The sequence below is a fragment of the Balaenoptera borealis genome (genome assembly GCF_965194805.1).
Source record: "Balaenoptera borealis genome assembly, chromosome: 2".
NCBI classification, from domain to species: Eukaryota; Metazoa; Chordata; class Mammalia; order Artiodactyla; family Balaenopteridae; genus Balaenoptera; species Balaenoptera borealis.
In genome coordinates, this window is record NC_138867.1 from 6,025,872 (window position 1) to 6,039,704 (window position 13,833).

Below are 13,833 nucleotides of genomic sequence, written 5' to 3' on the forward strand. Positions count from 1 at the left end.
CCTCCACTAGTACATCCAAATATTCTGGCTTTTAAAAGCAAACACTAGATAATAGTGCAAGTGTACGAAAACTGGTTTTCTCAATCAAACACTGCCCTGGGCTCAGCAGTGACTTCCTGCCAGCATTTGGGTCAGAAGCTCCCAACGCCGGCCCAGCGCGTGTAGACTGAAAGCCTATCAGCCACCCTTCCCCCAGCTGAGTCTGAGGACTTCCAGGTGGGGACCACAGCCTCTCCAGTCGAAATCCCCAGCAACTGCAGAGCACAAGGCCCAGCCAAGGCCTACTGTCTGATGAAGCCACGTCCACACATGACGCCTCTACATGACATCTACACATGACGGAGGACGGAGATGAGACATCTACAATGTGGTCTGGAGCAACCACGTGCAGAGATGGCTGTGAGAGCAAACCCGAGACTGGAAACCCACCTGCCTGGTAAGAAAGTAATTACAGAATAGGACACTAAGAGTTAAATGTACTGTCAAATTACATGGCCCACAGCCGTCCTCTTCACATGCCTTTCGAAATAAAGTACCATCAAAAATGTAGAGCTCATAACCATGCAAGGAACACTGTTCAGAAATCACGTCTTTATGTAAGGATAGCAAAACAAAGTAAACACAACATAGTAAATTCAGGTCGAAAGGACCCCAAAGGTGCGAACAATCAGAGGGCTGACCACACAGCACAGAGATCACTAGGCCACTAAGAATGGAACAGAAGCCTAGACGGTCTCGGATACCGCCTCAGGAAATGCACACCTGTTTCAACATCTGCATTTCAACTTGCTTCATACATAAGTAGAAAACTCGGTAGCATTCTATTCTGGAAATGTAGTTAGTTTGAAATTTCCAATTATTTCTGTTAAGGAGAAACTGACGGAAAGGTTAACATTTCAGCAAAAACATGAAAACATTATGAAATGTTCTTACCACCTGTCTGTCCCCTCAGTATAAAACAGTGTGATAAGACCTCACACCCATTAGGATGGTTACTATCAAAAAACAAAACAAAAAAACAACCACAACAACAAAAAAAACCCAGAAAATAAAAAGTGCTGGCGAGGATGTGGAGCAATTGGAACCCTCGTGCACTGTTGGTGGGAATATAAAATGGTGCAGCTGCTGTGGAAAACAGTATGGTGGGTCCTTAAAAATAAACACAGAATTACCATCTGGTGCAGCAATTCCACTTGTGTGCACGCACAAAAGAACTGAAGGCAGGGTCTAAAAGAGTTATTGGTACAGCCATGTTCAAAGCAGCGTTTATTCACAACAGCTAAAATGCAGAAGCAAAACCAAGTGTCCATCAACAGATTAATGGATAAACAAAATATGGTCTAAACATACAATGGAATATTTTCAGCCTTAAAAAGGAAGGAAATTCTGATATACTATATAACATGGGTAAACTTTGAGCACATTATCCGAAAAGAAGTAAGCCAGTCAGTCACAAAACAACAATACTGTAATGATTTCACTCAAAGGAGATACCTAGAGTGGTCAAAGTCACAGAGACAGAAAAATAATAGGGGGGTGGGCAGAGGGGATACTGGGGAGTCGTTTAATGGGTCCAGAATTTCAAGGTGAAGAGCTCTGGAAATTGGCTACACAACAATGTGAATGTAGTTAACACCATCGAACTATATATTTTTAAATAGTTAAGATGGTACATTTTTAAGTTATGTAAGTTTTACCACAATTTTTTAAAAACTGCAACAGTGTGGTAAGGATCTGACATAACCTTTCAAACTTAGAGAAACAAAATGGGCAAACTGCATAATTCACGAAATACAACAAACCCATTATATAAGCATGTTTTTAATCAGGGATACCTCATTTTAGGGTTTATGGGCTAATCACACAAACGAACGTAGAAATACAGAAAAATACACTATAGCAATAAAGGTTTTGAAAAGTACATACATACTCTTATTGAAAGATCATCATGCACTTACCTTCACTCTTTTCCAGTAAAGATGCTATGACTGCTTCATCTTCAATGGGGTTTAGTGAACACGTAGAATACACCATCCTGCCGCCTTCCACTAGCTGTTCAGCGCCCCGAGTTGCAATCCGCAGCTGTAAACTAAGGGCCGGAGACTAGGTTACCCTAGGTTACCCTATGTGCCGAGCACATCCGCACGGCACATACGTCATAGGCACTGACTATAGCACATATTCATTACAAATTTTATGACAGACATAATAAAATATAAAATACTCTATGCAAGGTGAACAACTCCCATATAAAGAAAAAAATAACAACAAAAATTTTAAGATTTTAAGCGAAGTTAGAGTAACCCTATATAAGATGTTCCCTGTTTATCTAAAAAGCACCTATTTATAGATGTTGTTACTATATGTTGTTGTTACTGTTCTGTTAACCTTTCCCAACATGCCAACAAGCAAAGCATAAAGCTGATTAACAACTGAATTCAATACAGTAGCTAAATTTCACTATTAAAAAGTCTCCATACTTATAGAAATATTTGCTTTTTCTTTCCATGAGCAGTTTGCATCTCTTAGTACATTATAATCCCAATTGCCTGTTTCACAAAAACAGTAGTAAGTTTTTAACAGAGAAACAAAATTTCCTGAAGTTATTTATGGTAAATATTCATTAGTACCCTCTAGATCACCCATAGTTCTATATTTGTATAATTTTAATGTTAAGTGAAAAAAAGAAAGCAAAGCTCTGTAGACAGTACAATCAAAACAGCTATTTTAAAAATCCCTCTGCACGGAAAAACACTGTAATACACCAGGCATGACAGAAATTATCTCTGAGTTATAAGAGTTTCTTTTTCCTTTCACTTCTAAGAACTTCCCAAATTTTCTTTAAAGACAACCAAAACATATTTCTGAGAGGTCAAAATGTTAAGCAAAATAATTCAACACAAAAGAACTGAAAACAGAGAGGAGAAATATTAGTAAGAAATGGTCATTTCATGGAAAACACGTGTTTGAAATGTTACAGGAAACTTTTATAAAAGGCATTCTCAATAAACGTGTACCTGAAATGTATACAATCTTCGGTTCCCTACTCTTGAGAGGTTTTAAAAACAACTACTTCTGACAAATAAGCAAACTGGCATGAAGGGGGCCATTAACATTCTGAGGCTTACAGCCCGTCAGCTGAAGCTCTGGATGCCCAGGTAATTCAACCACAAACCTTCACTAACCTCTTAGTCACGCACGGCTACCAATTACACAGTTTATTTACCCATGCAGCTGCAAGCTGTTTAAGGTGCTCCACTTTTTCCAGACGTCAATGTTTTTTCTCATAGTGCCATCTCCACTGCAAAGAAAGATATTTAAGAACTTAAAACTCTGAACCGGTAAGATGATCACAGCTTAACAAATATGTCATATTCCAGTTAAATTACAAAACAGGTATCATTATTATTATTATAAACACCAATTAGCAAACAATCTAAATTCTCACAAGCTACAATAAACTTTCTATTTTTGTTTTGGGGACACTCTAGTACAATAAACTAATTGCACTTCAATTTCAATGCAATAAGGAAATAAAGATTTGAAAAGAACACCTCTCTCAACAAAGAGATAGTAATTTGTTTCCATTTGAGAAAAAATACTAGCAAAACTAATCTTCAGACCTAGGACACAGAACCTTTTGATCCTGCTACTTAGAAAAGAAACTTGGCTAATCAACAGTAACATTTTAATCAGAATTACAAGAATAATGATAAACTTACACTCATAAAGGATTCCCACAGCAAATTCAATTAAGCCAATTTAATTTCTTTACCAAGATTTTTCTATATATCACACTTAAACATTTTTTAATTTCTGCTTTTACTTAATGGAAATCATTTACATGTAAATTCCATAATACAGAGTTGATCAATTAATCTTTCTGTCCACATCTAATTTTATCTACTCAGAATTTGAGTAATTCCTGTGTCTGCTGGCTTTCTCTGTAAAATTTAATTTTCCCTGATGGTCTAGTCACATGTCCTTGAGGTGAAGGGTCTGCAGGATGGAAACGTCCTATACGATATAATTGCTTTCAAATAACATCCCTTGCTTGTATGGTGGTGGCTTAAATTCTAATTCCCTCAACTTACAACTCAGAGCTCATGAGGTCACGTCTTTCTCACAGTATGACATCTGTGATCGAAAGAACACAGGGGTGGGAAAAATCAGTTTTTCTGACCCAAAGGAAAACTAAAAAGCTGCCATCTAAAAAGAAAGGAATGTAGCTCATGACCTATTTCAATTTTTTGAAGGAGAATTCTTTCCGTATTTGACAGGCAGTCACACTCAGTGCTAATGAGTTCTGCCACCAGCAGTAATCTGCCCCTTGTTTAAATAAGACAGGATTTAATTCCGATGTGTCATATTTAAACACTGTGTTTAGTGCTAACAAAGTTCTGTGGCAGCATTTGTACTATGGTCTCAACAAAGTCATGTGTTCAGAAGGTATTAAACATGTGTGACACCAGTGCCTATGTCACTGCCTCCAGGAAATTAACAGACATTTTAAGTTTTATTCTCTTCTTTTTGGAAAAACTCAGTTATTCAGCTATGCCATGAAATTCTTTTATAGGTAAACCCAAAAAATCTACAATTTATTTGTAAAATTTCAAGAAAGCTATGTGTACAAATACAGATGAGTTTCCCAAAGGTTGGAACCCCTGAGTTGCTCTGTGCTACATAAGATTCACCATAGAAGCCCAATGTGATCACGTATTATCCTATGACAAGTATCCTACATACTCACCGGAAGTAAGCACAAGCAAATCGCTCCCGGCACTAACATCCTGAAATGCCTGTTAACGAGGCTTTATGATGACGCTGCTTGCCTCTCAGGTATCTTCTTCGTGTCCCTTTTTAATACGATCAAAACCACCCCCTTGGGCTTCCCTGGTGGCGCAGTGGTTGAGAATCTGCCTGCTAATGCAGGTGACACGGGTTCGAGGCCTGGTCTGGGAAGATCCCACATGCCGCGGAGCAACTAGGCCCGTGAGCCACAACTACTGAGCCTGCGCGTCTGGAGCCTGTGCTCCGCAACAAGAGACGCCGCGATAGTGAGAGGCCCGCGCACCGCGATGAAGAGTGGCCCCCGCCTGCCACAACTAGAGAAGGCCCTCGCACAGAAACGAAGACCCAACACAGCCAAAAATAAATAAATAAATAAATAAAATTTAAAAAAACAAAAAACAAAAAAAACCACCCCGTCTGATCTCTTCGTTCTGTTTATCACTAAAATTGAGTTTCTGTCTTCTGATTTACGCTCACAGTGTCTCTCTCTTCAAACCAGATGCCACAAGCTTCATACCTGCAACTGCATGCGCGCCGTGTGCAGATTCACTTTAGACTATATGTGATCTGGTTTCGAGTGGACGCTGGGCTTTCTGGCCTCTGAATCGTACCTGCAAGGGACGTCACATAAGATGCGGTCGTAGAAGAGCGCCTCCTTCTTCCCGTTCACGTCCACCTGGAGCCGAGGGAGGCAGGAGGCGTCGTGGTTGACCACCATGACACAGGGGCTGCCCAGCCGCTTGGCCTGGTGCACGAGCAGGTAACAGCGCCTGTTGTCCACGTCGTTCGCGATGACAAACCCCTCTGGGAACGCAAAGCTCTGCGTCAGGTGAAGGGTGACCTAAGTGGAGCAGTTTCCTGAAATGCGCAACCTCTAGGTGGGCAGGTGAGACGGGCAACTGAGCAAACTTAAGACCGAGCTTCAGATTTGCTAGAACTAGGGACGTGGTCCAGAAAAAGGAACCAGGTGGCTCGGCATGGATTTTACAGTCACTTAAAATGTCAAAACTTCAAAATTCATCTGTTCAACAATTATTCACTTTGTACCAATTACTGTGGCAAAAGTAACGTTTCCATTATTAACTATTAACTAAAAAGAAGGGTGAGGGGAGAAAGATGTAGAAAACAACGAAATCCCCCAACAAGTGTTTAAAATAGTGCACATGTGCTGGGCCTCCATTCTAGACTCTGCGAATCCACTTCCTGGGGAGGGGCCGAGGCTCCTGAGGGTCAACCCGCTCCCTGGGAGGCTCTGACCTTTGCAATCTTACATAATGTCCTCCAAGTTCAAGACAGATGTCCCATTTCGTATGTGATGTCTGGTAATGTCACAGAACTTACCTATTAAATGGCGGTGGGATTTGAACCTGGGGAGTCTGACAGCAGCTCTGAACAACTACACTCTCCTGCCTCTCACATAGGTAGTAAACAGTCAAAAGGAAACAAAAACCCCAATGTGAGACTGTTACTACTGAAAACTCAGAGGGCAATCTACCTACTGTGGCTTTAAAAAAAAACACCACTTGCTTTTATAGAAAATACACGGAATCCTAAAGTAAAGGCCCTCCCCACAGTGCCCGTGTGGGTCTGAGGACACGTGACAGGTGTGCACAGCGTCCAGCTCTACTTTCAGAGACACAAAACCCATCTGCCTGATGCCTCCTGTGTTATGCTCTTTTCCTTGGCTACAACCCACCAAAGTAGCACCCCTACCCTTCAAACACCAGCCCAGTGCATACCTGGGAAAGGCACGCTTATGTCGGCATGCAGCATCTCGATGAGCTGTGTGGTCTTTGATCCAGGTGCTGCGCACATATCTAAAATCTACTGAAAAGCAAGAAAGTGTCTGATGTTCTTCTTTTGATAAATCAATCATCCTACATTTAATTTAGAATGACTTAAAATTAGTTTTTCATTTCTATTTCACAACCCAAACACATATATTTATAGAATGAATCTGTAGCATATTATATTGAACTTCCAGGAGTCTAATATTATATAATGTCCCCAAACCAAGAAGGATAAAGATACTTACTCCACAGGGGATAGGAACAAAATGGCACTAGACACCAGCGAAAGCAATACATTTAGGGATGCTGAGTAAAGATGCTAAGTGCGAGAAGCAGTAAAACAAGATGCTACGAGGCAGGGCTAGCGGGGTTCAAGCCTCAGCTCAGTCACTGGTGACTAGTTTGTGACTTCAGGCTCCACTTTTCTTTGCCTCCTTCCCCTCATCTGGAAAGATGGGGACAGCGAGAGCAGCTACCCTCACAGGGATATGTGGATAATAAAGTGAATCAATCCACAAAAAGAATTAGAGCAATGCTCAGCATTCAACAAGTCCTCAATACACGTTCACTGTGACTTTCAACCGACTCAGGCAATCAGGAACACTGAAGATCATCTGAGTAGTGAGTAAAGAAACCGAGTTGTAAAAATCGCAAAAAGAGCCTAAAATAAAATATATGTCATTCTCCACTTTACCCAAAGTGAAAAGGAAAACAGAAATGACTGACTATATAAAGAAAAGAAGGTCTCAACAAAACAGAGAGACACAAACACTGATAGTAGCCTACCCACCCGAATTTTCTATTCAATGCACGATACCTTATGGTGAGGGTGAGCATTAAGCAACAGTGGTGGAATCATGCTAACGGCTTCTTGACGACTGATGTTTCCCTTAGAAAATAAAATTTTTTAAAAATCAGCAATGGCGTTAAGAAAGGCAGAAAAAAATTAATGTTGGGCATTATTTCCAATGCAATAAGAAAATACCATATAATTATACACAGAACACAAAAGTTAGTACTATCACATAGACAGTAAGTAAGACAGATTTTTATACTAGTGGATAAATGGTTGATACCAAAAGACTAAGTAAGGATGACCGTTAGTATCAAAACAACATTAGAATATTAGAAATTCAAGTATAACACGAGCACAGGACAGGACAGAAAGTCCCCGTCAGAAGTTTCATAGCTGAAACTGTAAGTTCTATTTCTTAGTTCTCCTGTTTCCAGAACAGCCCACGCCTGCTTTGTATTCCTGAGAACTGTCCCCATCAACCACTGCCCCCATGTTTCCTGTGGAAGAGAGAGAATAATTAAAACTCCTCACTAAACCAACCATCCTCCAGATCTTCACTCGTGGGTCAGGACATCTGTTAAAATGTGCAGCTGTTCAGATTCGGACAAAGTTTCTCAGTGAAATCCAGCACTTGTGTCAATCACAACTCTATTTTAACAGCTTAGGACTAAACACTTAACAAAAAGCCAAAAGAGCATCAGCTGCCAGGAGGCTTCTGCTTCTTTACAACCTGGGGCCCCTGCCCTGGAAAGGTCGCCCAAGCAGCCATCACTCATCTTACACCTGCGCCCCTGACTGTCAGAACCTAAACACAGGCCTCCACTCACACCTGTTCCTTTCACCTCATGGGTTTCCGGCAAGCACTGCACCTGAGAGGACTGAACCAGGACTGCCGCGCCAGGGGCACGGACCCCAAATTCTGCGTTACACCTGTGATTCTGATGAGGCGGCCTTCTGTTTTCACCCGAGCTGTCAGAGCATTCACGTAGGACGACGTAGGACGAGGATGTCAGGCCCTTGGCTGGACACCCCAGCAGGTGGTCCCTGGATTCACGGACACTCTTCGCAGCCAACTTCGAACAACCCAGGGAGTATTGCACCCTGCTGACTCCTGATCAAAAATCTGGACTGGTTCCCGACAATACACGCCACCAACACTAACTCCAGTGTCCTCTACCTTTCAAAGCTGCCCAAACCCAGCTCTTCATGACCTACCGGACTGTGTATCCCTCCATTCCCCACAAACCCTCTGCTCTGTTGAAGTTCGAGCCTAGATTGCTCTCTAACACATCCACGCAGATTAAAAGCCGAGCCAGAGAACCCCTCCTTGTATGAGCCCGAGCACAGAGCCGGGCCCGTGGTGGTGCTCAGCTCTGTTTACTTCTTACCAGGGTGGGGATGGGGGTGGGAAACCACAAGCGGAGCCCAGGTTGCCAGGTTACCAAGATGGACACAGAGCCCCAAGGGGGGACAGCTCTACCCTGGACTGAGTAGCTACTAGAACGGAGCGAGGTGAAAGGTTTCTAAATTGGTTATGGCTTCAAGGCAAGAAACATGGGAAGCACGATAGTCCTGTCAGCTGGATACAGAAGCTCAGAGGTGACACACAGAGGTTTCCTTGGCTAGAAAAAGGAGATTGGAAAATAGGAAGGGGCAGCTTCTGATTTTAAATGTGAGACTATTAAGAATGTCAAAAAAACTGAAAGTAAACTGCAAAGCTTACAACATCCAAATTTTATGGGCATTCACTCAATCATGCGTTACACGCGGGAACAGCTATTTTGTTGGGGAAGACGTGATGCTAAAGGTTAGAAGTTCAGTGACGGAACCGCAATCAGGGAACCTGGGATGGCTGCGGAACCGAGAGGGCGAAGGCGAGGTCGCCTTACGAGAACCAAAGCTGTCGTATTTAGGTCTTGTTTGTCCGTCCGGCAAAGGTGGGGTAAAACACTTTAATAAAATACACACGGCCGTGAGAACATATGACTTTCTCCACGGGAAAGACACGTGGCACGCACACCTCGGAAGGACGTGAGAGCAGACAGGGCAGCTGCTCCGGAGCGGGGCCCATGGAGCAGGGCGCTGTGCCAACCCCGGGGCTGCGGCCGCCCCAACCCGGAGTGGCCAGAAACAAGGAGCCGCGCCGGCATCTGTGGCGGTGCCCGCCGGACGTTTCCCGGTCAGAGGAGCCACACAAGAGAGCAGCTGCGTAAGTTACCAGAAATTCAGGGGGCGACACACACTTCAGCGGGTCTTCTCCAGGCCTCGGCCACCTCACCACTCCCAGTGGCACGTATGGTTAAAATAAAACTACAGGACTGATACTGAGGCCCATTTAAAGTTTCAAGGGAACCAGCAAACGTAGAGGTATCTACTCACAGATTCAGTTTCGCTAACCAGAAACTGGTGAAACTTTTCCAATTGTGGAGACTTTCTCAAGATTTTTCGACTTAAGTTTGTGTGCCAGGCAAGTTCTTCAGGATACCTGACCGAAAAGAAAGCAAAACATTTATGGGTTATGTTAAAGCAGCCTCTTCACACTTCTTGCTTATACAGGTCATAAGCCAAACGAGACACACAGCTGTGTTCCGGCCGCTCAGGCCCGTGCTCGCGTGACGGCCGGCAGCACCGTGACAGCTCTGGGACACAGGGCGCACTCTCGCTGCCCCGTGGCCCCGGCACAGGCGGCCTGGGCGCTCTGAGAGACACACGCACACGACGCCACTGAGAAGTTATGGTGACGCACGTCCACGATCTGATGAAATGGGAGACTCCCACCCCGCTGCTCTCCACTGTGGTGAGCTAATGTAACGGCACGGAGGCCAGCAGAGGACATAAGGTGACGAATTACTTATAAAGTGCAGATCACACAGAATCAAAGTAATGCCGTAGGGCAGGTATTAGAATGTTTGACAAACGTTTGATTACCATCTTTTTAACTATATTTTTCACTATTTCCAAAACAAACCAGTCCAATAACGTACTGAAATGTTTTACATACCAAAAACCCTTGGACATCACCAAAGCATTAACTTGAGCTCCTAGGCTGCTACTTATACAGACCTAAGAATGAAGCTTCTCCTGCCATTTCTGGGAATATATTTGAACCGTCTACAAATCATGCCATCACTGATTAGGAAGTGTGTGCTTTCTCATCGCAGCTTGCACCTGCCCACCCACTGAGCTCCAGCTGCACAGGTCAGTACACGGATAGGACACATGGGGCCACGCTCAGCATAACGTGGCACTCGGTGACAAATCAAACCGAACTCACTGTTAACTCTGAGGTGCAATAATGAGCTCAACTTAACAATGCAGGGTCACAATGTTTCCACGTGTCAAACTGCAGCTAAGGTGACAGCCATGAAAATGAAGCCGGGACACCTGTAAAACAACACATCTGACTGCTTTGAAACTGATTATTTGACAGACGCAAACTCAGGCTTAAGATCTGAAGACACTGCTCAACTGTCATGTTATCATGAGATACATCTGAAAAATACTTTCCACCAAATAATGAAGATTAAACTGGCTGAATCTGTTCACAGCCACCCTCCAAATGTCCCGGTGCTTTGTTTCTATCTCATATACCTGTTTCTCTCTTCAATATTTAACCTGTTTCAAATACACAGAACCAAAATGCAATCATACTTATCGGATAATTTCAAAAAGTTTAGCTTTAAATACTCCCTTTGGCCTCACTAGAGGTGAATGGCAGCGATTCACTCAGGTTGGCCCCAGCTGTAGAACTGAAGAAAACCTGCTGCCCCACTGCTACCTTTGCTGATACCCAAACGTCTACTGGCAACCCTAAATTGTCTGTGACTGATGACGGCACACATGCCAGTTACTACTTTACCAAGCCACCAAACACCACTAATTTGAATGCTGCCTGCCACTATTTACTGTACATTGCTGAAGTTTCATTTTCAAATAGAGACAGCAGTCTCTAGATATAACTTGAGGGAACATTTCCTTATGTGCCTTACAGGTTGAATTTCTAGTAGTTAAAATGTAAATTTATTATTATAAGAATAAAATTCGATTGTAAGTTATTATGATTGTGAAAGCTCTTACTCTTATGAGAAAAATATTTAAGAACTTTTAGACAATTAAATACAAAGACAGACAATTAAAATGAAAAAGTATGTTTCTTATATAGCTTTAGGAACAACTCTTTTGAGCTAACAAATGTTTATGAAAATCTTCACAGATTTCAACATCAATCTTAAAAAACTGTATTTAATTTATAGTTATGTAATCCAGATTTAGCTCCTGAGTCTTTAAAATCCTATTTGCAAACTTGTTGTATCTTTTAAGGATAAATTAAAAGCACCACTGTCCCCTTTGTCCCTAAAAAATTCTTAAGAGAAACAGTCTCTAAATATATACAACACCTATGATAAATCATCTTCAACCCAGACATTTAAAAAGAACACAAACAGCATGACAATAAGGTGTGTTCTCAACAACTATCAAAACAAGGTCTCTTAAAAAATGCTTTAGGATAATTCCTTACAGCTCCTAGTCTATGAAAAGTAAGGATAAAAATGAAATCTGCCCAAACTATAAGTCCTATACATAACATTCCTTCTAGAAAACCTGGTTCCCAAAAACATTTCTCCTATATTATATCCCACTATGTACCAAAAGGTTAAAAGAATACATGATCTATTTCTGCATTTTGAACAATACAGAAAACCACCAGAAGTATTTTAAGTTTCTGCTTGACTTGCTTACTGATTTATGGGTTTCCCACACTTGACAAGTGAATTTGATTGATTAAATGTTTATACAATAAAACTATCACACAACTGTCACTGATAATGGGAAAAGGTTGAATATCAGGAACCCAAATCTTACAACATGCTGCTCCCACCCTTCAGCCACGTTCAGAAAATCAAAGCAAACAGTAACGTGTGGAGAAAGCCTGGCCGCTACTGGGGTGACTGTCTTCTTCAGCCACAGAGCACCTGCAGAGCCTTTCCTACAAGTCTGGGAACTCACTGGTCCTGTACCCATACCCAAAATTCAAAAATCGAGAGCGAAAAATAGCTGTTAAATGTTCAATGAGCTGATTAAACAAAAGTATGACCACAGTCTGCAGAGAACAATAAAAATAGCGAGACTAATTCCCGTATTTGTTGGAACTGTGGAGGAAAATTCCACAAGGACAGGCCCAGATAAAAGGCACCTCTTTCCCACAGGAGCATACTGAATTTTCAGCTCCTCTTACTGCCCAGACACAGAGGACGGTCAGAGACCGCCGCATCTGAAAAGCCGCACCTCTGAACATAAGGTTGAAGGAATAAATGTTTTCAGGTGATTGCGAGAGGCAGCAAACGCAGGCAAGATTACTAGAAATAGAAACGTGCACAAAGACAACCTTAAACCTGCTTCTGGAAACATCAGATGACCCCTACTTAAGTGCCAGGACATCAGTCACATCTCCAAACCTCGGCACGGAAAGGTTAAGTCTGTAACCCAGGGCCTCTGAGAGGAGCAGCGGCTCACTGCGCGAAGGCTGCCTCACTCGGCAACGCTGCAGGCACAGCAACTGGAAAACATCTTCCTTGTCCGCTGGCCTCAGGACAGCAGACGTGCAGTGAGTGACCACCAACAGCCACCTAGCACCTGAGTCCTTTCCCTGTCCTCTAACAGTCAAGCTTTTAAACTCTGACTAATATCGTTTAACAAAAAAACCATCATGAAATTTTCTGGCTTAATACTGAAGGTTTAGTCCTGTGTCCCAGAAATGCATTCTATAATGGTGACATCTGGTTTTGATCTGATTTTAGCATCTGGCCATGCAGCATTCATTCTAAAGGTGGATGATGTGCACATCTGTGATACAGACACTGAAAATCCAAACGGCCAACAAAAGAATGGAAAGCAAGCAAATCCACAGCCCAGGATTGAGAACCTGACCTTGGTTTGTGATCACTAAAGGATATCACAAGGGCAAAAACGAAAGATAACATCAAATACTCGAAGAGTCAAAGTTTCAAAAGTTGCCAGGAAATGCTGGTTAAATTCAGCTTTTTATGGCAATCATTTAAAATGTGGTGTTGTTGTTTTGTGAGAACTCTCAATACCTCAAAGTTGATCATCTGAAATGTGGAACTACAGCAATTTAACGACTTTTCTGTTTATAAATTAGTCCAGGGCTTGGCATTGCTATGGTTTGTGCTCAAGTACTCCAGACATTTTACGAGACAGAAGGGTCTGCCTTCACACATCTGAGCCCTGAACTGGACCCTGAGAAACAAGTAAGCCACAGGACACCTACAGGACAGTAAGATAAAAGGGCGGTGAGCAGAGAGGGCAGGAGTGTGCTTGGGCCCTGGAGACAGCAGACACACAGGACGGCTGAAGCGGTCTTTCTGAGCCCTTGCCAGGTAAAGGGCTATGATGTGATTTCTAGTCATGTGATTCCTACTCTTTCATTTTTTTAAA

General features: G+C 42.5%; 1 protein-coding gene across 2 annotated transcripts in view; it reads right to left on the minus strand.

Annotated features, from left to right (window-relative positions):
• Window positions 1-13,833, minus strand: part of NSUN2 (NOP2/Sun RNA methyltransferase 2) — a 28,412-nt gene that overhangs the window by 11,610 nt on the left and 2,969 nt on the right. For both annotated transcript variants that reach the window (XM_082380319.1, XM_082380320.1), the window contains 6 exons: window positions 9,757-9,862; window positions 7,399-7,470; window positions 6,531-6,615; window positions 5,403-5,595; window positions 3,227-3,301; window positions 1,959-2,089 (listed from right to left, as the gene is read on the minus strand). In XM_082380319.1, coding sequence (XP_082236445.1) covers window positions 1,959-2,089; window positions 3,227-3,301; window positions 5,403-5,595; window positions 6,531-6,615; window positions 7,399-7,470; window positions 9,757-9,862 — 662 coding nt within the window. The remainder of the gene's footprint in view (window positions 1-1,958; window positions 2,090-3,226; window positions 3,302-5,402; window positions 5,596-6,530; window positions 6,616-7,398; window positions 7,471-9,756; window positions 9,863-13,833) is intronic.